This window comes from Mobula birostris, chromosome 9 (assembly GCF_030028105.1).
Source record: "Mobula birostris isolate sMobBir1 chromosome 9, sMobBir1.hap1, whole genome shotgun sequence".
NCBI classification, from domain to species: Eukaryota; Metazoa; Chordata; class Chondrichthyes; order Myliobatiformes; family Myliobatidae; genus Mobula; species Mobula birostris.
Genome location: NC_092378.1, coordinates 75,768,079 through 75,795,718, shown reverse-complemented (window position 1 = coordinate 75,795,718; position 27,640 = coordinate 75,768,079). Strand labels below are relative to the sequence as shown.

The window sequence follows — 27,640 nt, the reverse complement described above, 5'->3', positions numbered from 1 at the left end:
GGTACAATCTCTCCTCTTGTAGGCATATCTACATATTGTGTCAAGAAATCTTCCTGAACACACCTAACAAACTCCACGCCATCTAAACCCCTCACTCTAGGGAAATGCCAATTGATATTTGGGAAATTAAAATCTCCCACCACGACAACTCTGTTATTATTACACCTTTCCAGGATCTGTTTCCCTACCTGCTCCTCGATATCCCTGTTACTGTTGGACGGCCTACAAAAAACACCCAGTAGAGTTATTGACCCCTTCCTCTTCCTAACCTCCACCCACAGAGACTCCATAGACAATCCCTCCACGATATCCACCTTTTCTGCAGCCATGACACTATCTCTGATCAACAGTGCCACGCCCCCACCTGTTTTGCCTCCCTCCCTGTCCTTTCTGAAACATCTAAAACCTTGAAGTAACCACTCCTCTCTCTGAGCCATCCAAGTCTCTGTAATGGCCACCACATCATAGCTCCAAGTACTGATCTACGCTCTAAGCTCATCCACTTTGTTCACAGTACTCCTTGCATTAAAATAGACACATCTCAAACTGTCTGTCTGAGCATGTCCCTTCTCTATCATCTGTTTATCCTCCCTCAGACACTGTCTCCAAGCTTTCTCTGTTTGTCATCCAACAGCTTCTTCCCCAGTCTCTTCAGTTTAGTTCCCATCCCCCAACAATTCTAGTTTAAACTCTCCCTAGTAGCCTTAGCAAACCTCCCCACCAGGATATTGGTCCCCCTAGGATTCAAGTGCAACCCATCCTTTTTGAACAGGTCACACCTGCCCCAAGAGAGGTCCCAATGATCCAGAAATCTGAATCCCTGCCCCCTGCTCCAATCCCTCAGCCACGCGTTTATCCTCCACCTCATTCAATTCCTATACTTACTATCGCGTGGCATAAGCAGTAATCCCGAGATTAATACCATTGAGGTCCTGCTTCTCAACTGGCTTCCTAACTCCCTGTAGTCTGTTTTCAGGACCTCTTCCCTTTTCCTACCTATGTCATTGGTACCAATATGTACCACGACCTCTGGCTGTTCTCCCTTCCACAGCAGGATATCTTGGACGCAATCTGAAACATCCTGGACCCTGGCACCTGGGAGGCAAACTACCATCCTAGTTTCTTTCCTACGTCCACAGAATAGCCTGTCTGACCCCCTTAATATAGAGTCCCCTATCACTACTGCCTTCCTCTTCCTGTCCCTACCCTTCTGAGCCACAGGACCGGACTCTGTGTCAGAGGCATGGCCATTGTTGCTTCCCCCAACAGTACTCAAACAGGAGTACTTATTGTTAAGGGGTACAGCCACAGGAGTACTCTCTAGTACCTGACTCTTCCCCTTCCCTCTCCTGACCTTTATCCACCTGTCTGTCTCCTGTGGTCCCGGTGCGACCACCTGCCTATAACTCATTTCTATCACCTCCTCGCTCTCCCTGACCAGACGAAGGTCATCGAGCTGCAACTCCAGTTCCCTAACGCAGTCCCTTAGGAGCTGCAGCCTCGACACACCTGGTGCAGATATAGCCGTCTGGGAGGCTGGGCAACTCCAGGACTTCCCATATCTGACACCGAGCACAGAAAACCGGCCTCACACACATTCTTCCTTCCCGCAATTGACACAGTAAACCTACTTCACCTCATCCCGTTACTGCCAAGACCCACTCCGAAGGCTGCCCACTGGATATGGCGGTCTTCTTTTTTAATTTTTCCCGCTCTACTGGCTGACGTCACGCTCTGCGCAGTCTGGCCTCTCTTTACCCTGAGTAGTAAATGCCTTCGCTCCAAAGATCCTTAGCTGGTTCCTCTCACAGTCTTCTTGCTCCGATATTTGTGTGGCATTCTGTATAGGTATGTTCCAATGAGACAGGGAAGTTATAGTAGGGTACAGGAACCGTGGTGTACAAAGGCTGCAGTAAATCTAGTCAAGAAGAAAAGAAAAGCTTATGAAAGGTTCAGAGAGCTAGGTAATGTTAGCGATCTAGAAGATTATAAGGCTAACAGGAAGGAGCTTAAGAAGGAAATTAGGAGAGCCAGAAGGGGCCATGAGAAGGCCTTGGCAGGCAGGATTAAGGAAAACCCCAAGGCATTCTACAAGTATATGAAGAGCAAGAGGATAAGACGTGAAAGAATAGGACCTATCAAGTGTGACAGTGGGAAAGTGTGTATGGAACCAGAGGAAATAGCAGAGGTACTTAATGAATACTTTACTTCAGTATTCACTATGGAAAAGGATCTTGGTGATTGTAGTGATGACTTGCAGTGGACTGAAAAGCTTGAGTATGTAGATATTAAGAAAGAGGATGTACTGGAGATTTTGGAAAGCATCAAGTTGGATAAGTCACCAGGACTGAATGAGATGTACCCCAGGCTACTGTGGGAGATGAGGGAGGAGATTACTGAGCCTCTGGCAATGATCTTTGCATCATCAATGGGGACGGGAGAGGTTCCGGAGGATTGGAGGGTTGCGGGTGTTGTTCCCTTATTCAAGAAAGGGAGTAGAGATAGCCCAGAAATTATAGACCAGTGAGTCTTACTTCAGTGGTTGGCAAGTTGATGGAGAAGATTCTGAGAGGTAGGATTTATGAACATTTGGAGAGGCATAATATGATTAGGAATAGTCAGCATGGCTTTTTCAAGGGCAGGTCGTGCTTTACGAGCCTGATAGTATTTTTTGAGGATGTGACTAAACACATTGATGAAGGAAGAGCTGTAGATGTAGTGAATATGGATTTCAGCAAAGCATTTGATAAGGTACACTATGCAAGGCTTATTGAGAAAGTAAGCAGGCATGGGATCCAAGGGGACATTGCTTTGTGGATCCAGAACTGGCTTGCCCATAGAAGGCAAAGAGTGGTTGTAGAAGGGTCATATTCTGCATGGAGGTTGGTGACCAGTGGGGTGCCTCAGCGATCTGTTCTGGGACCTTTACTCTTCGTGATTTTTATAAATGACCTGGATGAGGAAGTGAAGGGATGGGTTAGTAAGTTTGCTGATGACACAAAGGTTGGAGGTGTTGTGGATAGTGTGGAGGGCTGACAGAGGTTACAGCGGGACATTGATAGGATACAAAACTGGGCTGAGAAGTGGAAGATGGAGTTCAACCCAGATAAGTGTGAAGTGGTTCATTTTGGTAGGTCAAATATGATGGAAGAATATAACACTAATGGTAAGACTCTTGGCAGTGTGGAGGATCAGAGGTATTTTGGGGTCCGAGTCCATAGGACGCTCAAAGCAGCTGCGCAGGTTGGCTCTATGGTTAAGAAGGCATACAATTTATTAGCCTTCATCAATCGTGGAATTGAATTTAGGAGCCGAGAAGTAATGTTGCAGCTATATAGGACCCTGGTCAGACCCCACTTGGAGTACTGTGCTCAATTCTGGTCGCCTCACTACAGGAAGGATGTGGAAACTATAGAAAGGGTCCAGAGGAGATTTACAAGGATGTTGCCTGGATTGGGAACATGCCTTATGAAAACAGATTGAGTAAACTCAACCTTTTCTCCTTGGAGTGACGGAGGATAAGAGGTGACCTGATAGAGGTGTATAAGATGATGAGAGGCATTGATCATGTGGATAGTCAGAGGCTTTTTCCCAGGGCTGAAATGGCTACCATAAGAGGGCACAGGTTTAAAGTGCTTGGGAGTAGGTACAAAGGAGATGTCAGGGGTAAGTTTTTTTATGCAGAGAGTGGTGACTACGTGGAATAGGCTGCTGGCAACGGTGGTGGAGGTGGATATGATAGGGTCTTTTAAGAGACTTTTGGATAGGTACATGGAGCTTAGAAAAATAGAGGGCTGGGGGTAACCCTAGTAATTTCTAAGGTAGGGACATATTTGGCACAACTTTGTGGACCAAGGGGCCTGTATTGTGCTGTAGGTTTTCTATATTTCTATGTTTCTCCCTGTAACCTTTGATGTCATACTAATCAAGAACCTATCAACCTCTGCTTTAAATATATCCAATGACTTGGCCTTTGCAGTTATCTGTGTCAATTAATTCCACATATTCACTACTTACTTTCTAAACAAATTCCTCCTCATCTCTATTTTAAAGAGAAGTCTTTCTATTCTGAGCCCCCTGGGACTAGACTCACCCACTGTAGGAAACAACTTCTCTGTGATCATTTCATCTTGCCCATCCAATATTTGATAAGCAATTTCCTTGAATTAACATGGAAGAAATATTGATAGTAAACAAACCCATGTACAAGGCTTTACTGATTCCACTTCAACTTCAGTCGAATCTGACTGCTCAGTAGAGCTGGAAAGCTTGGAATTTTCTTCGATGCAAGATGTCTCCTGAACTTTTCTCGATTTCAATTCCTTGGGCACAGCCTTCAAGTCCTTTGCTATCTTCGAGAATTTGGTATCAGCAGACCCTGCTGACAGAATCTCCACAGTAATTTCAATCAGAAGACGGCCCCTGAATGATACACCTTCTCGAAAGCCTTCGTTGAGCTCCTGATTGTCATCCATCAGGCTATAATTACGGGAGGAGCCATATAGATTGACCCATGCTGGTCCAAAAGTCGGCAAAAATCCTTAAAAGATTTTGAAATATTGACATTTTACTGATATTCAGTGGCCATTTTATTAGGTACATCTGTACACCTGCTTGTTAATGCCAACATCTAATTAGCTGATCATCTGGCAGCAACTCAATGCATAAAAGCTTGCAAGCATAAGACATAGGAGCAGAATTAAGCAATTTGGCCCATCGCGTCTGCTCCACTATTCTATCATAGCTGATTTATTACTCCTCTCAACCCCATTCTCAAGCCTTCTCCCGATAATCATTGACGCTCTGACAAACCAAGAACATATCAATGCAAACACGAGGAATTCTGCAGGTGCTGGAAATTCAAGCAACACACATCAATGTTGTTGGTGAACGTAGCAGGCCAGGCAGCATCTCTAGGAAGAGGTACAGTCGACGTTTCGGGCCGAGACCCTTCGTCAGGACTAACTGAAAGAAGAGCTAGTAAGAGATTTGAAAGTGGGAGGGGGAGGGGGAGATCCAAAATGATAGCAGAAGACACGAGGGGGAGGGATGGAGCCAAGAGCTGGACAGTTGATTGGCAAAAGGGATATGAGAGGATCATGGGACAGGGGGACCAGGGAGAAAGAAAAAGGGGAGGGGGGGAAAACCCAGAAGATGGGCAAGGGGTATAGTGAGAGGGACAGAGGGAGAAAAAGGAAAGAGAGAAAAAGAAAAAGAATGTGTGTATATAAATAAATAATGGATGGGGTGTGAGGTGGAGGGGGAGAACATATTATTCTCCATAACTTCCGCCACCTCCAAGGGGATCCCACCACTAAGCACATCTTTCCCTCCCTCCCCCTCTCTGCTTTCCGCAGGGATCGCTCCCTACACAACTCCCTTGTCCATTCGTTCCCCCCATCCCTCCCCACCAATCTCCCTCCTGGCACTTATCCGTGTAAGCGGAACAAGTGCTACACATGCCCTTACACTTCTTCCCTCACCACCATTCAGGGCCCGAGACAGTCCTTCCAGGTGAGGCGACACTTGACCTGTGAGTCGGCTGGGGTGATATACTGCATCCGGTGCTCCTGATGTGGCCTTCTATATATTGGTGAGACCTGTCGCAGACTGGGAGATCATTTCGCTGAACACGTACGCTCTGTCTGCCAGAGAAAGCAGGATCTCCCAGTTCCCACCTATTTTAATTCCACATCCCATTCCCATTCTGATATGTCTATCCACGGCCTCCTCTACTGTAAAGGTGAAGCCACACTCAGGTTGGAGGAACAACACCTTATATTCCGTCATGGCAGCCTCCAACTTGATCGCAGGAACATTGACTTCTCAAACTTCTGCTAATGCCCCACCTCCCCCTCACACCCCATCCGTTATTTATTTATATACACACATTCTTTCTTGCTCTCTCCTTTTTTTCCCCTCTGTCCCTCTGACTATACCCCTTGCCCATCCTCTGGGTTCCCCCCCCCCCCTTTTCTTTCTTCCTGGGCCTCCTGTCCCATGATCCTCTCATATCCCCTTTGCCAATCAACTGTCCAGCTCTTGGCTCCATCCCTCCCCCTCCTGCCTTCTCTTATCATTTTGGATCTCCCCTCCCCCTCCGATTTTCAAATCTCTTACTAGCTCTTCTTTCAGTTAGTCTTGACGAAGGGTTTCGGCCCGAAACGTCGACTGTACCTCTTCCTAGAGATGCTGCCTGGCCTGCCACGAAGAACATATCAACGTCTGCTTTAAATATACCCAATGAACTGGCTTCCACAGCCATTACTGGCAATGAATTTTTCTGATTCACCACTCTCTGGATAAAGAAGTTCATCCTCGTCTCTGTTCTAAATGGACGCCCCTATATTCTGAGGCTGTGGCCTCTGGTCCTAGGCTCACCCACAATAGGAAACATCCTCTCTATATCCACTCTGTCTAGGCCTTTCAATGTTCATTAGGTCTCAATGAGATCCCTCCCTCATCCTTCTAAACTCCAGTGAGAACAGGCCCAGAGCCCTCGGACACTCCTCATATATTAACCTTTTCATTCCCATCAACCTCCTCTGGTTTTTCTCCAATGCCAGCAAATCTTTTCCAAGGTAAGGGGCCTAAAACTGCTCACAATACTCCAAGTGTGGTCTGATGAATGTCTTACTAAACCTCAGCATTGCATCCTTGGTCTAATATTCCACTCCTCTTGAAATGAATGCTAACATTGCATTTGTCTTGCTTACCACTGAGTCAATCTGCAAATTAACCTTTAGGAAATCCTGTAGGAGAACTCACAAGTCCCTTTGTACTTCTAATTTTTAAATTTTCTCCCTGTTAAGAAAAATAGTCTATGCCTTTACTCCTTCTACAAAACTGCATGACCATATACTTTCCTATATTATAGTCCATCTGCCATTTCTTTGCACATTTTCCCAATATTTCTGCAGACTCCTTGCTTCCTCAATACTACCTGGCCCTTAACCTATCTTTGTACATTCTGCAAACTTGGCCATAAATCCATTGATCCTGTCATCCAAATTGTTGATATATAACATGAATGAAGTGATAACAATACCAGCCGATGCAGAATACCACTAGTCACCAGCAGCCAGCAAGAATAGGCCCCCTTTATTTCAACTCTTTGCCTGCTGCACATCAACCAATCTTCTATCCATGCTGGTACCTTTCCTAAAATACCAGCTTCAAAAGCCTTCTGAAAATCAAAACAAACCACATCCACTGACTCTCCTTTGTCTACCCTACCTAGTATTTCCTAAAAGAATTCTACTAGAATGATCAGGCAAGATTTCCCCATAAGGAAACATGTCAGCTTTGGACCACTTTATCACGCACCTCCAATTAGCTAAAATCTCATTCCTGTTAATGGTCTCCAACATCTTCCCAACCAATGAAATCAGACTTACTGGCCTAAAATTTCCTTTCTTCTGCATCCGTACTTTTTTTTTTAACAATTTCTGCTTCCGCCTTCCTTCCTTTTACGATTTTCCAGAACCTAGTGACTCTTTACAAATGCCTCCACAATCTCTTCAACTACCTCCTTCAGAAACTTGAAGTGTAATCCATCTGACCCAGGTGACTTATCTACCCTCAGATCATTCAGCTTCCCAAGCACCTTCTCCTTAGTAATAGCAATGACACGCACTTCTGCCCCCTGACACTCTTGAATTTCTGGCATACTACACGCGTCTTAACACAATGGTGATTGATTGCAAAATGTTTATCAAGTTCTTTCATTATTTCTTTGTCTCCCATTACTACCTCTCCAGCTCTCCAGAGTCATTTTCCAGCGCTCCAATATCCACTCACACCTTTCTTTCACTCTTTAGAAACAATGTTTATAAAAGGTATTCACTTCCCCCCTCCGGAAGTTTTCATGGTTTATGGTTTTACAACATTGAATCACAGTGGACTTAAGTTGGCTTTTTGTCACGGATCAACAGAAAAAGACTCTTTTATGTCAAAGTGCAAGCAGATCTCTGCAAAGTGATCTAAATTAATTACAAATATAAAACACAAATTAATTTATTGCGTAAGTATTCACCCCCTTTAAAATGTCACACTAAATCATCACTGGTGCAGCCAATTGGTTTTAGAAGCCACATAATTAAATAAATGGCAATCACCATATGCAGTCAATTTGGTTCAATTGACTGTAGTAAAAATACACTTGCATCTGGAAGATGCGACTGCTGGTGAGTCAGTATCCTGGCAAAGGCTACAATATAAGACAAAAGAACACTCCAAGCAATTCCACAGTAAGTTTATTGAAAAGCACATGTCATGAGATGGATACAAGAAAATTTCCAGTTACTGAATATCCCTTGAAGTACAGTTAAGTCAATCATCAAGAAATGGAAAGAATATGGCACAGGTGTAAATCTGCTCAGAGCAGGCAGTCCTCAAAATCTGCGTGATCGTGCAAGAAGGGGATTAGTGAGGGAGGCCAGCAAGAGACCTATGACAACGCTGGATGAGTTACAAGCTTCAGTGGCTGAGATGGGAGAGACTTCACATATAGCTGTTGCCCAGGTGCTTCACCAGTCGCAGCTTTATGGGAAAATGGCAAAGAGAAAGCCACTGTTGAAAAAAACTCACAAGAAAACTTTGCAAGAGTTTACCAGAAGGCATGTTGGAGATTCTGAAGTCACCTGGAAGAAGGTTCTATGTTCTGATGAAACTAAAATTGAGCTTTTTGGCCACCAGTCTTTGATGCGGTGGTGTGCTGGGACAATGGCATCAACAGAGGTGATGCCAACAGGCTCAATAAACTGATTAGAAAGGCTGGTTCTGTTACAGGAGTCAAACTGGACACACTGGAGGCTGTGGTAGAACAAAGGACCCTATGGAAAATTCTGGAAATTCTGGACAATGTTTATGCAAGTCAATGCATAAATGCACACAGACATGGTCAAGAGGTTCAGTTGTTGTTCAGACCAAACATCAGAATGGGGAAGAAATGTGATCTAAATGACTTTGACTATGGAATAATTGTTGGTGCAAGACAGGGTGGTTTGTGTATCTCAGAGACTGGTAATTTCATGGAACTTTCACACAAAAAAACAACAAAAAAATCCACTGAGCAGCAGTTCTGTGGGTGAAAACACCTTGTTAATGAAAGAGGCCAGAGGAAAATGACCAGACTAGTTCAAGCTGGCAAAAAGGCAAATAGCCACGTGTTACAACAGAGCATCTTTGAATGCACCACACACTGAAGTTGATGGACTACAGCAACAGGAGACCATACCGGGTTCCACTCCTGTGGCCACGTTACCATGTACTCACCTATACCTAATAAAGAGACCACTGAGTGGAATCTGCAAGCATATCTTTGGGAATGAGAAAGGAAACTGGAGTAGCAGACAAAGCCCACACAGTCATGAAGATGTCATGCTAAGAGGTAAGGAACAAACTTGGGTTACTGGAGCCATGCAGCAGGTGTACCAGAGTGTCACCCACCCAAGGATAGTCTTTGTTATTCCTTCGTATTTTGTCCAGGTTTAAAAAAAATCCCTTTAGTAATGTGGTAGGTAGGAGTAGCATGCCAGATCCCCTGTGACAATTTATATAATCTATTACATGGAACATAGAAGAGTACAGCACAGTAACTGACCCTTCGTCCTATCTAATCGTGAGCTATTTAAACTGCCTACTCTGTCCAAGACCCAAAGAAGCTGCAGAAGATCATGAACACGGCACAGCACATCACACAAACCAATCTTCCGTCCTTGGACTCACTTTACACCGCACGCTGTCAGAGCAGTGCTGCCAGGATAATTAAGGACATGACCCACCAGCCAACACACTTTTCATCCCTCTTCCCTCCGGGAGAAGGCTCGGAGCGTGAAGACTCGTACGGCCAGATTTGGGAATAGCTTCTTTCCAACTGTGATAAGACTGCTGAACGGATCCTGACCCGGATCTGGGCCGTACGCTCCAAATATCCGGACCTGCCTCTCAATTTTTTTTTTTGCACTACCTTACTTTCCATATTTCTATTTTCTATTTATGATTTATAATTTAAATTTTTAATACCTACTATTGATTTGTAATCCAGGGAGCGGGAAGCGCAGAATCAAATATCGCTGTGATGATTGTACATTCTAGTTTCAATTGTTTGGCGACAATAAAGTATAAAGCATCGACCTGCACTGGGACCATAGCACTCCATATCCCTATTGTACATGTACCTATCCAAACTTCTCTTAAACATTCACATGCACCACTTGTGCTGACACACAATCACCACGCTCTGAATGAAAAAGTTTCTCTAAAATTTTTCACCTTTTACTTTTAACCCATGACCTCTGGTTGTATTCCCACCCAATTTCATGGAAAAAGCCTACTTGCATTTACTCTATCTATACCTCTCATAATTTTCTATACCTCTATCAATGTTCCCTCAAACTTCAACGTTCCAAGGAATAAAGTCCTAACCTATTCAATCTTTCCTTATAATTGAGGTCCTCCAGTCCTGGCAACATCCTTGTAAATTTTCTCTCCACTCTTTCAGCCTTATTTACATCTTTCTTGTAGGTACATAGAATATAGAAATCTACAACACATTACAGGCCCTTGGGCCCACAATTTTGTGCTGACCATGTAACCTACTCTAGAAACTGCCTTAGAAATTCCCTACTGCATAGCTTTCTCTTAAAAGACCCTGTTGTATCGACCTCCACCACCATCACCGGCAGTGTATTCCACACACCCACCACTCTCTGTGTGGAAAAACTTACCCCTGACGTCCACTCTGTACCCACTTCCAAGCACCTTGAAACTATGCCCCTCATGTTAGCCATTTCAGCCCTGGGAAAAAAACCTCTGGCTATCCACATCATCAATGCCTCTCATCTTCTTACACGCTTCTCTCAGGTCACCTCTAATCCTTCGTCGTTCCAAGGAGAAAAGGCCAAGTACACTCAACCTATTCTCATAAGGCACACCCTCCAATCCAGACAACACCCTTGTAAGTCTCTTCTGCACTGTTTCTATAGTATCCACATCCCTCCTGTAGTTAGGGGACCAGAACTGAACACAGTACAACGTCTTGTATAGCTGTAACATTACCTCATGGCTCTTGAACTCAATCCCATGGTTGATGAATGCCAACACACCATACGCCTTCTTAACAGAAATGTTAACCTACGCAGCAGCTTTGAATGTCCTTTGGGCATGGACCTCAAGATCCCTCTGATCCTCCACACTGCCAAGAGTCTTACCATTAATACTATATTCTGCCTTCAAACTTGACCTGCCAAAATGAACCACTTCACACTTATCTGGGTTGAACTTCATCTGCCACTTCTCAGCCCAGTTCTGTAACCTATCCATGTCCCACTGTAACCTCTGACAGCCCTCCAGACTATCCACAACACCCCAAAACTTTGTAACATCAGCAAACTTACTAACCCACCCTTCTACTTCTTCATCCAGGTCATTTATAAAAATCACGAAGAGGAGGAGTCCCAGAACAGATCCCTGCAGAACACCACTGGTCACCGACTTCCATGCAGAATAAAAACCATCTACAACCACCCTTTGCCTTCTGAGGACAAGCCAATTCTGGATCCACAAAACAAGGTCTCCTTGGATCTTATTCCTCCTTAATTTCTGAATGAGCGTCGCATGGGGAACCTTAATAATATGTCTTACTGAAATCCATATACACTACATCCACTGCCCTACCTTCATCCATGTGCTTTGTTACATCCTCAAATAATTCAATCAGGCTTGTAAGGCATGACCTGCCCATGACAAAGCCATGCTGACTATCTCTAATCAGATAAAGTCTCTCCAAATGCTCATAAATCCTGCCTTTCAGGATCTTCTCCAACAACTTGCCACCAAGGTGGGTGACCATAATTGCACACAATATTCCAAATTACTCCTCACCAAATGTCTTCTACAACTTCAACATAAAATCCCATCTCCCGTCTTCAGTACTTTGACTTACAAAGGGCAATGTGCCAAGAAATTTTTTTACGACCCTAGCTATCTGTGCCGCCAATTTCCATAAGACATAAGACAAAGGAGCAGAAGTTGGCCATTCAGCCCATCGAGTCTGATCCGCTATTTTGTCATGAGCTGATCCATTCTCCCATTTAGTCCCACTCCTCCGCCTTCTCACCATAACCTTTGATGCCCCGGCTACTCAGATACTTATCGATCTCTGCCTTAAATACACCCAATGACTTGGCATCCACTGCCGCCCGTGGCAACAAATTCCATAGATACACCACCCTCTGGCTAAAAAAATTTCTCTGCATCTCTGTTCTGAATGGATGCCCTTCAATCCTTAAGTCATGCCCTCTCGTACTAGACTCCCCCATCATAGGAAACAATTTTGCCACATCCACTCTGTCATGCCTTTCAACCTTCGAAATGTTTCTATGAGGTCTCCCCTCATTCTTCTAAACTCCAAGGAATACAGTCCAAGAGCGGACAAACGTTCCTCATATGTTAACTCTCTCATTCCCGGAATCATTCTAGTGAATCTTCTCTGTACCCTCTCCAACATCAGCACATTCTTTCTTAAATAAGGAGCCCAAAACTGTCCACAGTACTCCAAGTGAGGTCTCACCAGCGCCTTATAGAGCCTCAACATCACATCCCTGCTCCTATACTCTATTCCTCTAGAAATGAATGCCAACATTGCAATCGCCTTCTTCACCACTGACTCAACCTGGAGGTTAACCTTAAGGGTATACTGCACGAGGACTCCCAAGTCCTGTTGCATCTCAGAACTTTGAATTCTCTCCCCATTTAAATAATAGTCTGCCCATTTATTTCTTCTGCCAAAGTACATAACCATACACTTTCAATGAATTATGGACCTGTACTCCCAGATCCCTTTATTCTACCAACTCTTCAGTAGCCTATCATTCACTGTGTAAGACCTATCCTAGTTGGTTCTGTCAAAGAGCAACACCTCATAACTGTCTGCATTAAATCCCATCTACCATTTTTATAAGATCCTGGGTCCAGATCCCACTGCAAGCTTTGATAGTCTTCCTCACTGTCCACTATACCCACAAACTTGGTGTCATCCACAAATTTGCTGATTCAGTTAAGCACATTATCATCTAGATCATTGATATAAATGGCAAACAATGGACCCAACACCAATCCCTGTGGCACTCCACTAAGCACAGGCCTCCAGTCAGAAAGGCAACCATCTCTCACCAGTCTCTGGCTTCTCCCACAAAGCTAATGACTAATCCAATTTACTACCTCATCTTGAATGCTGAGTGACTGAACTTTCTTGATCAACCTGCCATGAGGAACCTTGTCAAATGCCTTACTAAAGTCCATGTAGATAATATCCACTGCTGTGTCTTCATCAACTCTCCTGGTAACTTCCTCAAAAATCTCTTAAGATTGATTAGACCTGACCTACCACACACAAAGCCATACAGTCCCTTGTCATGTCTATAATAACAATCCAAATTGTCCGTGTCTATCCAAATACTCATGTATCTAGTCCCTTCGAATACCTTCCAATAACTTTCCTACTACTGATGTCAGTCTTACTGGGCTATAATTTCCAGGTTTATTTTTAGAGCCTTTCTTAAATAGTGAAATAACTTTTATCTATCCTCCAATCCTCTGATACCTCACCTGTCGCTAGGGATGATTTAACTATCTCTGCTGGGGCTCCTATAATTTTGGGATCTGCCTCACATAGGGTCCAAGGGAAGACCTTTTCAGGCCCTTGGGAGTTATCCACCTGAATTTTCCTCAAGACAGCAAACCTCTCCTCCTCTGTAATCTGTATAAGGTCCATGACCTTGTTGCTGCTTTGCCTCACTTCGATAGATTCTGTGTCTCCCGAGTAAATACAGGTGCAAAAAATCCAATTAAGATCTTTTCCCTTTTCTTTTGGTTCCATACATAGATTATAATTCTCATCTTCCAGAGGACCAATTCTGTCCCTTGCAATCCTTTTGCCCTTAAATCAATTAGAAGTTAATTAAATTATATAAATAATTAAATGGTCAACAAACTAATTCCCTCTGCCTACACAATGTCCATATCCTTCTATTTCTCTCATATTTATCTAAACATTTCTTAAAAGTCCCTAATGTCTCTTAAAGCCTCCCAGGCAGCACATTGCAGGCACCCGGCACCTTCTGTGTAAAATACTTGCCCCTTTGAATTTACCCCCCTCTCACCTTAAATTCATGCCCTCTGGTATTAGCCAACCCTAGGAAAAATATGTCTTTCTTCTCTATCCATGCTTCTCATAATCTTATGAACCTCTGTTCAATCTCCCTTCAGCCTCTGCTGATCCAGAGAAAACAATCCAAGTTTGTCCATTCTCTTTTTATAGCAAATGTCCTCTAATTCAGCTGTCCCCAACCATGGGGCCGCGGACCGGTGCTGGGCCGCAAAGCATGTGCTACCGGGCCGTGAGGAAACAATATGAGGCGATATGAAACAATATGAGTCAGCTGCGCCTTTCCTCATTCCCTGTCACGCACTGTTGATCTTGAACATAGGACTGCCTACTGTCCCGTATTTGCCAGGACATCCTGTATATTGGGCTAAATTGATTTGTCCCATACGGGACTGCCCTTGTCCCGTATTTCCCCCGCTAAGGTAGAGTGTTCCTATGAAACCTTTCATGCCAAAATGGCAGAAAACGAAGAAGCAATTACCATTAACTTATACGGGAAAAATTTTTGAGCGTTCCCAGACCCAAAAAATAACCTACCAAATCATACCAAATAACACATAAAACCTAAAATAACACTAACGTATAGTGAAAGCAGGGATGATATGATAAATACACAGCCTATATAAAGTAGAAGTAATGTCTGTACTGTGTAGTCGGGAAGATTAAGCCAAAACCGATTTGTGGAAACAAAACTCGGCACGTACGCACATGCGCACGTCACACACGCGCACACAGGTGCCCATGCAAGGTTTCATGGTCATGATAGTCTTTCTTGGGGTAAACACAAGTGTCCCATATTTGACTGCTACTTTTGTCCCTTATTTGGGAGTGAGAAAGTTGGCAACCCTAACTGTAGAAGACATGTTGAGGTGAGTTTAACCCTACTTGAACACCACCACCCCCTCCCCCTCCACCCCCGGTCGGCTGGTCCGCAAGAATATTGTCAATATTAAACAGGTTCGCGGTGCAAAAAAATGGCTGGGGACCCCTGCTCTAATTCAGACAACATACTAGTAATCCTCTTCTGCCCCCTTTGACATCCTCCGTATAATGGGGAAACCAGAAATGCATGCAATACTCCAGACAAAGCCTAACTAACAGGGGTGACACTTAGACACAACTTCTTGTAGCTAAAGCACATGCTCCAAGCTTTCTATAACATTCTACTCATTAAAGTAAATCGACCAATGGATTGCAATGTGTTTAAGAGTGAAAAGCGAAACTTAAGTTGGGATAGGTGACATAACACATTCAAAGTGCTGTACAAACACTTCAGGTCAGGCAGCAAAACAGTCAATGTTTTTTGAGCTGAGACCCTTTATCAGAACCGGAAGGCACAGGGGAAAATTCAGAATAAGCAGCTGGGTGTATAAGCTGGCAGGTGGTTGGTGAAGCCAGGTGAGGAGTGAAGTGGGAAAATGGGAGGAGAGAGGAAACGAGAAGCTGGAAGATAATGGGGTGGAAAAGGTAATGGGCTGAAGAAGGAAGAAGGAATCTGATAGGAGGGGACAGTGGACCATGGGAGAAAGAAAGAGGAGCAACAGGGGGATAGGGTAGGCAGGTGATGAGGAGAGGAGAAGGGATAAGAGGGGAGAAGCAATGGGGAATGGATAAAGAGAGAAGCTGGTGGAGGGGAGGGAGAAATTACGTAAGTCAGAGAAATCGATGTTCAGTTTATGCCATCAAGTTGGAGCTAGAAGGATATGCAGATTTTGAGGAAATAGACCACAAGACCTTAAGATATAGGAGCAAAATCAGGCCACTTGGCCCATCGAGTTTGCTCCACCATTCCATCATGGCTGATCAATTTTCCCTCTCAGCCCCAATCTCCTGACCTCTCCCCATATCCCTTCATGCCCTGACTAATGAAGAATCTATCAACCTCTACCTTAAAATATACCCAATGACTTGGCTTCCACAGCCACCTGTGGCAACAAATTTCACAGATTCACCACTCTCTGGCTAAACAAATTCCTCCTCATCTCCATTCTAAAAGGACGCATCTTTATTCTGAGGCTGTGTCCTCTGGTCTTAGACTGTCCCACCATAGGAAACATCCTCTCCACATTCGTTCTATCAAGGCCTTTCACCATTCAATGAGTTTCAATGAGGTCACCCCTCATTCATCTGAATTTGGTGAATTCAGCCCCAGAGCCATCAAACACTCTTCATATAACAAGCTATTCAATCCTGAAATCACTTTCGTGAACTTCCTTTGAACTCTCTCCAGTTTCAGCACTTCCTTTCAAAGATAAGAGGCCCAAAAGTGCTCACAATACTCCAAGTGAGGCCCCACCAGTGTTTTATAAAGTTTCAACATTACACCTTTGCTTTTATATTCTAGTCCTCTTGAAATTAATGCTAACATTCACTGATTCTCCTTTGTCTATACTGCTTGCTATTTCTTCAAAGAATTCCAATAGATTTGTCAGGCAAGATTTTCCTTTAAGGAACCATGCTGACTACAGCCTATTGTGCCAAGTACCGCAAAACCACATCCTTAACAATTGCCTTCAACATCTTCCCAATCACTGAGGTCAGACTAACTGGCCTATATTTTCCTTTCTTCTGCCCCTCTCCCTTCTTGAAGAGTAATGTAACATTTGTAATTTTCCATTCCTCTGGAACCATGCCAGAGTCAATTGATTCCTGAAAGATTATTATTAATGCCTCCACAGTCTTTTCAGCCACCTCTTTCAGAACCCTGCGTGTATACCATCTGCTCTGCCGTCATCCCTGATAGTGATTTTGGTCAATCAATTTTGGTCAGCTCCTCTCTCATGCTTGTATAATTCCACTTTACTCTTAACAAATCACAAAGAATTTTAATAAGAAGATAAGAAATAGGAGCAGGAGGTGGTCATCTGGCCCAAGAGCCTGCTCTGACGTTCAATAAGATCATGGCTGATCTGGCCATGGACTCATTTCTACCTACTTGTCTTTTCCCCATAACCCTTTATTCCCCTACTGTGCAAAAATCTATCTAACCTTGTCTTAAATATATTTACCGAGGTAGCCACTGCTACTTCATTGCGCAGAGAATTCCACAGATTCATCACTCTCTGGGAGAAGAAGTTCCTCCTCATCTCTGTCCTATTTCTACTCCCCCGAATCCTGAGGCTATGTCCCCTTGTTCTAGTCTCACCTACCAGTGGAATCAACCTTCCTGCCTCTATCTTATCTCTCCCTTTCATGATTGTATATGTTTCTATAAGATCTCCGCTCATTTTTCTGAATTCCAGCGAGTACAGTCCCTGGAGACTCAATCTCTCCTCATAGTCTAACCCCCTCATCATCTCTGGAATCAACCAAATGACCCTCCTCTGCACCGCCTCCAAAGCCAGTATATCCTTCTTCAAGTAAGGAGAGCAGAACTCTATGCAGTACTCCAGGTGTGGCTCCACCACCACCCTGTACAGTTGCAGCATAACCTCCCTGCTCTTAAATTCAATCCCTCTGGCAATAAAGGGCCAACATTCTGTTTGTCTTCTTGATAGCCTGCTGCACCTGCAAACCAACCTTTTGTGATTCACGCACAAGCACTGTCAAGTCCCTCTGCACAGCAACATGCTGCAACTTTTTACCATTTAAATAATAGAGAACTATGGGTAACCCTAGGTAATTTCTAAGGATAAGTAAGGACGTGTTCGGCACAGCTTTGTGGGCCAAAGGGCCTGTATTGTGCTGTAGGTTTACTATGATGTTCTAATAATCTGCTCTTTCATTTTTCCTTCCAAAGTGGATGACCTCGCATTTACCAACATTGCACTCCATCTGCCAGACCCTTACCTCTCACTTAACCTAGCTATATCTCTCTGAAGACTCTCTGTATCTTCTGCACAATTTTCTTTTCCAGTCAGTTTAGTAGCATCAGTAAACTTAGATACACTATACTCAATCCCCTCTTCCAAAACGTAAATGTATATGATGAACAATTGTGGGCCCAGAGCCAACCCCTGCAGCATACCGCTCACCACTAATTACCAACCAGAGTAGCACTGATGTATCCCAACTCTCTGCTTTCTATTAGTTAACCAATCCTCTATCCATGCTAATACATCACCCCCAACTCTATGCATCCTTATCGTATGAATATCTTTTATATGGCACCTTATCTATTGCCTTCTGGAAATCCAAGTAAATAACAACCATCTGTTTCCTCTATCCACTGCGCTTTTATATCCTCAAAGAAATTTGTGAAGCTGGACCTGCCTTTGCTGAATCCACGCTGCGTCTGCCTGATGGATCCATTTCTTTCTAGATGCCTCGCTATTGCTTCTTTAATGATAGCTTTAAGCATTTTCCCAACTACAGATGTTAAACTAACTGGCCAATAAGTACCTGCCTTTTGTCTTCATCCTTTTTTGACAGTAGCATGACATTCACCATCTTCCAATCCACCAGGACCTGCCCAGAGTCCAGAGAATTTTGGTAAATTATCACCAAAGCCTCTACTATAACTTCCACCGTTTCTTTCAGTAGCCTGGGATGCTTTCCATCAGGACCAGGGGACTTAGCAATCTTCAGGCCCACAAGTTTGCTCAGCACTTCCTCTTTAGTGATAGCTATTGTATTGAGGTCCTTATCTCCCATCACATCCATACATCTCTCTTTAGCATGTTAGATGCATCCTCCACCGTGAAGACCAACACAAAATAGTCATTCAAAGCCTCTGCCATTTCTTCATTACCTTATATCAATTCCCCCTTCTCATCCTCCGAGGGACCTACATTCACTTTGGCCACCCTTTTCCACTTTCTATAATTATAAAAACTTTTACTATCCATTTTTATATTTTGTGCTAGTTTATTTTCATCATCTAGCCTCCCTTTCCTTATTGCTCACTTAGTGGTACTTTGTTGCTTTTGAAAGTTTTCCCAATCATTCAGTTTCCCACTACCTTTGGTGACTTTGTATTCACGAGCTTTTAGTTTGATGCCTTCTTTTATTTCCTTAGTTATCCAAGGCTGGCTCTCCCCACCCTTACTGTCCTTGCTTTTAACTGGAATACACTTCTGTTGAGCACTGTGAAAAATCTCTTTGAAAGTCTTCCACTGTTCCTCACCTATCCCACCATATAGCCTGTGTTCCCAGTCTACACTACCAAATCCTCACTCATCCCATTGTGCTCTCCATTATTTAGGCATAATACACTCGTTTTTGATCAAACTATTGCACCCTCCATTTGTATGAGAAACACAATCGTACTGTGATCACTCTTTCCAAGAGGATCCCCGACTACAATGTCACTAATTTTACCTGTCTGATTTCACAGGACCAGATCTAAGATAGCACGTTCCCTTGTAGGTTCAGTAACATGCTGTTCAAGAAAGCCATCATGGATGCATTCTATGAAGTCCTCCTCAAGACTGCCTCGACCAACTTGATTCACCCAATCTTTATGTAAGTTAAAGTCCCCCATGGTAACTGCTGTTCCATTCTTACGTGCCTCAGATATTTTTCTGTTTATTGCCTGTGCCACCGAAATGTTATTATTCAGTGGCCGACAGACACTCACACCAGTGATTTTTTTCCCTTTACTATTCCTAATCTCTACCCAGATGGATTCAACATTCTGCTCCTTAGATCTTATAGTGTCTCTCACCATTGCCCTGATCTCATCCTTGATTAAGATCATTACCCCACCTCCCTTGCCTTCCTGCCTACCCTTCCATATTACCTGATATCCTTGGATATCCCAACCGTGTCTCTGTAATGGTCACTATATCATATCTCTTTGTACTGATTTGAGCCACAAGTTCACTGACCTTGTTTTGAATATTACTTGCATTCAAGTAAAGTGCCCTTACACTCACTGTGCTTTTAAAAGCAAAAGTGTCATCAACAGGATGAGAAGAAGAAAGTTTAAACTGATACATCTTCTCAGAAAAGTATACAATTCCTTTGTTGAGAAATACCACTTATTTTGCGTTACCTTTATCTCCATCCTGTTTGTTTGATATTTTCTTCAGATCGATGTAATGAGTACCTATCACGACATCATTCACATTTCCCTCATCCCAGACTTGAACTCTGACTCGCTGGCAGAACGGAGGGAACATCTCTTTGAAAATTATTTGTTCATTCCAGATGGGCTCGGCGCAATTTTTATGCACTGATGTTCGACCCTGGTGATGAGAAGGGAACAGTAGGGTTTCCGTCATGAGCCGAGTGAAAGGAAGAGACATTCACAGGAAAACTCAGGAGTCCCAAAAAAAGACTTCATTATTTGCCAGGCATAACTCAAGGGTTCCCAAAGACTTCAATACTAGCTGGACTCAGGTGCCTGGGAAAAAATTATATTTCATTAGGAGTTTGAGGAGATTCGGTATGTGACAAAATGCAAATTTCTACAGAAGTACCGTGGAGAGCAGTGTAACTGTCTAGTTCTGAGGAACTGGAAAAAGATGCAGAGGGTTGTAAATTCAGACAACCCTATCATGAGTACTAGCCTCCTCACCATCAAAACATCTTCTAAAAGTGATGCCTCTAAAAGGCAGCATCCATCACTCAGGCCCTCACCACTCAGGCCATGCTCTCTTCTCAATACTACGGTCAAAGAGGGTTCAGGATTTATCAAAGTACGCATGCGGTATACAACCCTGAGATTTATCTCCCTATGGAGAGCCATGAAATAAAGAAAACGATGGAGCCTGTTCAAAGAAAAACATCAACACCTCCCACAACACAAAAAAAAAACAAAACCGCACAAATGGCAAAAAAAAAATTAGCGAAAAACACAGAATATAAAACAGCAACCCACAAGATCATTGAAAGAGTCCAGGCATATCCAGTTTGGCTCGGTTCAGTTCAGTCTAGCACTATGTCATTCATTATCTGCAGCCCGCCCCAATCAAAATCGCCCAAAATAGCAAACAAAAGCCAGAAACACATCATAACATGAACTAAAGAGTGCAATCCACAAACAGCATCGAATAAACCTTTCTCAAGACCCAAGACTCTGGCACCATCAAGGGAGAGAGAGAGAGAGAGAGAGACCTTTTGAACACAGGGACCTTATTCTGAGAGCAGCCATACGAGAGGGAGAGAGAAACCGTCACACACTGACAGGGGATGTACAGAAGTCTGAAGACACACACTCTCTGTTTTAGGAACAGCCTCTTCCCCTCTGCCATTAGATTTCTGAATGGACCATGAACCCCTGAACACTACCAGTCTTTGATTGTGTGTGGTTTTTCATCGGTTCTATTGTATTTCTTTATCCTACTGTGAACGCCTGCAAAAAAATGAATCTCTGAGTTGTATATGGTGACATACAGTATACTGTACATAAATTTTCTTTGAACTTTCAAACTGTGATGTCCTCACCAATGTTAAAGTTACAAATTGGCCTAAATGACATCACTGGAGGCCGTAATAATAAAGGCATGCCATGCTGTTTTCCAAAGGTTGTTTCCATATCTCCTACTCAAAGAAACAAGAAAACGTGACCTACCCATGGTAGGATGCCACTTGCTGCAGCCATTTTTAATGCCCAATTGCTCTGTTTCCACCATCCAAATAGGGCTATAATATTACAATATGGAAGTCAACTTAACCTTGTTTTCCTGTCCACAACAGTTCTCATCATAACTGTTTAATTAATACTTTTATTCATTTTAATAAAACATGAACCAAAATAATTAATGTAACAACTATCTCCAAGAAAGTGCTTCAAGCTGTTCATAAGGTGATGCTCCAGAAGTTTAGAATGAAGAAGAAATAGAGAAATAATTTCAAAGAAAGTACCTTTCGACCAAAGAAAGTGACCACAACATATGGGTCTACAAAATCCTTGTTGTCTCCCTTGAATACTTTTGTTACATTTGCCATAAGGCTTGAATTCACCTTCGGAAGTCCCTGGGCTTTGTAAATCTTTACAAAAAAGCGTGCCCATGGCCTCTCAGTTGGAAACCCCGCCGGAATGAGAAGATTCCTAGAGTTGGTTAAAAATTAAAATCTGAATAGAAAATCATCAGCTTTTCACTTCCCTTGTTAACAACCCCAAGATTCAATTTAACAGCAACAAACCCAAAAAAGTTGTTTAAAGATACTAAATGGGTGTGGGAGAAGGGGAATAGTGACCTTTCAACTCTGGCACTAAGGGCCAATTCCATCTTTGGTGGATTGAGGGGCTGTTACATTGAGGTGGCTCTTCCAAGCTGGTGCTGGAACTAACACTTTTTGGATTTTTGTTCTAATCCATAAGAAAGTTTGGCAAATTGTTGAAACCCAACAGAGAATATAGAGTAGGGCCAAATTCAAATTTTAAACCCCAGCAATGTCTTTGTGCAGGTGGGAGGAGCAGGACTGGTCCCAGTGATGCAGTTAGTTCCCATCACATGTGCCTCTACCAATCACTATGAGCAACATAGAAGCATAACAGTTAGTACAATCGCTTTATAGCACCAAAGATCAACCAGTGGTGTTCAACTCCTGCTGCTGTCTGTGCAGAATTTGTACATGACCACATGAGTTTCCTCCACATGCTCTGGTTTCCTCCCACATTCCATAGATGAATGGGTTAGTAAAGATAAGGAATAGCTTTATTTGTCATATGAATATCAAAACACACTGAAATGCCTCATTTGTGTCAAATTAAAATCTGCAAAGGTTATGCTGAGTAGCCAAGTGCTGCCATGCTTCTAGCGTCAACATAGCATGGCCACAACTCACTAACGTTAACCACAACTGTATCCAAGTTGTGAGTAGGCTATACTTATTGTGTCTGTGCAACTATATATTGATTAAATAAAAGCATATGCCCAGGAGTTGGCTTTATCTGGTGTATTCAGATTGCAGCGAGCGAGAGAGAGAGAGAGAGAGAGAGAGAGAGAGAGAGAGAGGGGGGGGGAGGGAGGGAGGGAGGGTGATCAAAGTGCACAAATAAACAAGAGTCCATAGGTGGTGCTTAGGGGAGTTATTGCTCTAAAAGAAATAGATCCGTAAGTTACACTTCCTTCCCCTTTACATTAATGCAACAAAACTGTATACATAAAACATTCAATTTCCCTTTCATAACCCACATTCCAAATAAACATGCTTTCAGAATAATGGTACATAACTAACTTCACTATACATGGAAACATAGAAAACCTACAGCACAATACAGGCTCTTCAGCCCACAATGCTGTGCCGAACATGTACCTACCTTAGAGATTACAGAGGGTTACCCATAGCCCTCTATTTTTCTAAGCTCCATGTACCTATCCAGAAGACTCTTAAAAGACCCTATCGTACCTGCCTCCACCACCATTGCCGGCAGCCCATTTCACACACTCACCACTCTCTGTGTAAGAAACTTACCCCTGACATCTCCTCTGTACCTGCTTCCAAGCACCTTAAAACTGTGCACTGTATACTAAGGATTCAGTCTTTTGGGTAGTACTCTGCTTCTTTCAGAATAGCACCTCTAGATCTGTGGAGTGGCATCAGGTTTGCTAGGTGGCTTGATAAGACAACATTCTTGGTTGCCAGTGTCACGTTGCTGTCAGTGACATGATCATCATTGAGAGGCAAGTCTGGTGTTTTATTGGATGTAATTGACTCAGGTGTGTTCTTTGGTTGAGCATCCAGTATCTGGTCCACATGATGTGTCTATGTATGATCTCCAACATCCACGATGTACATCAGTGGTCCAGATTTTGTAGCTATCCTACTACGTGTCCTTGTCTTCTTGGTAATCATGCGCTAGAACTTTCTGTCCAACCTCGAAGCTCCTTGCTGATTCACTTGACAACTGGCTGAACAGTTTATTCTGCACTTTCCTCTGTAGATCTGGTTTCGGGTCTATACGAGATCTCAGATTCCTGTTCATGAACAGTGTTGCAGGTGTTTGATTTGTCATTGCATGAGCAGAGTTCTGATACACAAAAAGGAAGTTGCCCACATGTGCTGTAGAGAAATATCCTCCTAGTCCATAGCTTTAATGGACTTACTGAATGTTTGGATAAACCTTTCATTGCTGGGTTGTGAGGAGATGACTTGAAATGTCTGATGCCATCCTTCTTCACGAACAGTCAGAATTCTTCTGACGTGTATTGTGGTCCGTTGTCACTCACAATTTGTTCTGGTAAGCCATTTCTGGTGAAGATGGTCCTCAGGGCAGAAGCAGTCTCTGTTGAGGTGGTTGACTTCATTGGTCTAACTTCCGACCACTTCAAATGAGCATCCACAGCAATCAGAAACATGGAGTCCATGAATGGCCCAGCAAAGTCAATATGCACTCTTAGCGACAGTGACAGTGGATGTAACAGTGCCTGTGGGAGTGCATTTTGAATTTTTTGGCATTCCAAACTGGGTTTTTGGTTAAGTATTCAATCTGTTTATCTATTCTTAGCTGCCACATGTAGTTCCAGGCGAGACTCTCCCTTTTGACCGGACCCTGGTGTCCTTCATGCAGATTGCCTAACACTCTGGTGCACAGTTTAGAGGGAACCACAACACAAGATCTACACATCAGTGTTATTTAACATACCGACAGTTAGTCTCATCTCACTGAGAACTCAGGGAACATAGGATTACCTTGAGCCGGCCATCCTTGCATGGTGATGTCATAAACTTCTGACAATGTTGGGTCATTCCCTGTTTCTCTTTGTATTTCCAAAATTGTTACTATCAACGGGTCCACTAATGCTGTGTCACAATATAAAGACTTCTCTTCTTCAGTTGCCAACAATGGAAGATGTGACAAGCCATCAGTATTGTTGTGTTGTTTGGTAACCTTGAACTCAATGTTGTAAGTGTGGGCTCCTAGGAACAGTGCCCAAATTTGTAAGTGAGCAGCACACATGACTGGAATTACTTTCCTGGGATTGAAAGTACACACAAGAGACTGGTGATCTGTCACTAGCATAAACTTTTGTCCATAGAGATAGCGGTGGAAATTCTTTATTCCCCATACTAGACAAAGAGCTCTCAGTTGATCTGTGTGTAAGCTGCGTTCTACATTCGTCAGTAATCTTGAAGCGAACGCAATCGGACATTCAGATCTATCTTTCATAGTGTGTGACAAAACAGCCCCACTGCCTTAAGGGGACACATCACACGCCAGTCTAATGCTTAGCAATGGGTCATAATGGGTGAGCAGTTCGTCTGATGTTGTTAGTCCCTTTGTTTCCTTGAATGCTCTTTCACATCTTTCTGACCATTTCCACTTTGCTCCTGTTGGTAACAGTGTATTCAATGGAAGGTAGCACTGTGACAATGTTTGAGAGAAACCAATGGTAGTAGGTTACAAGGCCCAAGTATGACCTGAGTTGTGACACATTTTCCAATTTGGGTGCCTGTAGGACTACTTCAATCCTCTCTTGTGATTTATGTAAATGATATCCACAATTTGAGATTTCATTCTTAAAAAACTCACATTTCTCTCTCTTTGCATGCAGACCATATTCATTCAGCCTAGTAAGCACTTTACCAAGGTTCGGGAGGTGCTCTTCATCATTCTTGCCAGTGACGATAGTGTCATCAAGGTAACATTGTGTTCCTGGGATATTTTGGAGGTCTTATTTGGTCCATTGCTTGTTGCCAAATTGCTGGAGCTGATGCAACGCCAAAGATGGTACGATTATACTGGAAAAGTCCCTTGTGAGTGTTGATTGTGAGGAACTTCCTGCTTGACTCCTCATTCTCCATTTGCAGATAGGCTCCTGACAACCTCTCCCCACCTGCTGAAGATACAAAAATGTCTTCTATTCATGGTAGGGATACTGCATAGTATGCAACACAGGGTTGATGCTCACTTTGAAGTCCCCACATACATGAATGACTTCGGCCTTCCCTTCCTTGATCACCGGGACAATGGGTGTGGCACAATCACTCCACTAAACCCTGGAGAGGATTCCTGATGCCTCCAAGCTCTGAAGTTCAGCATCCACTTTAGGATGTGCTTTATGGAATCTTGGTGCTGTTGCTTCATCCAGTCCAAGTCTGGCCTTCGTGTCTTTGAGTTTATTTACCAATACCCTTCTAAAATACCTTCATATTAACATGAAGCAGCTGTGACAATCTCTGGTTAGTGCTACCATTTGAGCTACAGTTGCCTGTTGATGACAGATTGAGAACTTTAATTGTGTGCCAGTCTAGTTGGATTTTTCTCAACCGTTCATGTCCAAAAAATGCTGGCCTCCACTTTTAAATACATAAAGCTTTAACTGCTGTGTTTGGCCTCCATATGACATATTCACTTTCAGTTTGTTTTTGGGAGACACTTTTTTGCCTGTGTGGGTCTCTAGCATCACTGAGGCCTTCTCTAATGATATCTGAGAAAACAGTCTATTGTAGTCAGCCAATGAAATTATTGACAAAGATGACCCTGTATCCAGCCCCATTTTCAGTTTCATACCAGACACATCCATTGTGATACAGATGACTTTGTAATCTGCTTCAGTAATACTATGCAGTTCTAGGCATGACAGCTCACCATTGTCAGACTCTGTGTTGTCTGATTCTGTTTCACATCCGGTCACTTTATGCATTTGCTTTGTTTTGTGTTTGAAACTTTTCACTCTTTGGTTGTGTTTTTGTCTGCCTTGCACACTCTCTTGATGTGGCCTTGTCTGTGACACTGTCTGCAAACTTTTTCTTTAAACCAACAGTCATTTGTGTCATGGGAGGATTTGCCACATCGATAACATTTTTGGCTTTTTGCACCATTTAGGGACATTTTGTGCATTTCACATTCTAAAATCTTTTTCTGTAGTTCTACTACATCCTTTGCTGTAGTCTCTAATGACATTGCAATGGTCAATGTCTGTTCTAAGGTTAGGTCTCTTACTGCCAGTAAGTGTCTGAACAAGAAAACAAGTTTGAATGCGAAATTCTGGGAATGTGAAGTTGATTTTTCACAGTCATAAAGCAAAAGAATAGTATAATATTTCACTTAAAGACTTCATTATGACTGTGAACTAAGCTCATTAGAGTAAGCACTCTTTACAGGAGGTATCTTCTTCACTATGTTCCTAATATCTTTACCCTGTCTGCTGCCTTCAATTTCAATGTTCACATTCAATGAAAGGCCTAGATAGAGTGGATGTAAAGAGGATGCTTCCTGGAACAGTGGTCCCCAACCTCCGGGCCGCGGACTGATACATTGCTGCGAAGGATGCAGCGATGCAGCGGTAGTTGAAATGTCGATTGCATCGCCTCTGATCTGGGCCAACATTTATGTGCCAGGCGGCACCAAATTAATTAGCTTGTTTATTTCGGCTTTTTTTCTTAAAGATGTGCTGGGTGCGTTCCGACTACCACTGCACCACTGCATTCTTCGCAGCAATGTATCGGTCCACGGCCCAGAGGCTGGGGACCACTGTCCTAGATTGGGCGAGTCTAGGTCCAGAGGACACAGACTCAGAACAGGATGTCCCTTTAGAACAGAGTTGAGGAGGAATTTCTTTAGCCAGAGGGTGATGAAGCTGTGGAATTTATTGCCACAGATGGCTGAGGAGGCCAAGTCATATTTAAGGTGGA

The 27,640-nt window shown here is 43.2% G+C and overlaps 1 protein-coding gene across 1 annotated transcript in view; it reads right to left on the bottom strand.

The window, feature by feature from the left end:
- The window catches only part of fer1l6 (fer-1 like family member 6), a 311,731-nt gene that overhangs the window by 236,499 nt on the left and 47,592 nt on the right, over nucleotides 1–27,640 (bottom strand). The window contains exons 8-10 of the mRNA XM_072267285.1: nucleotides 21,920–22,106; nucleotides 20,106–20,298; nucleotides 4,218–4,540 (exon numbers count right to left, since the gene is read on the bottom strand). Coding sequence (XP_072123386.1) covers nucleotides 4,218–4,540; nucleotides 20,106–20,298; nucleotides 21,920–22,106 — 703 coding nt within the window. The remainder of the gene's footprint in view (nucleotides 1–4,217; nucleotides 4,541–20,105; nucleotides 20,299–21,919; nucleotides 22,107–27,640) is intronic.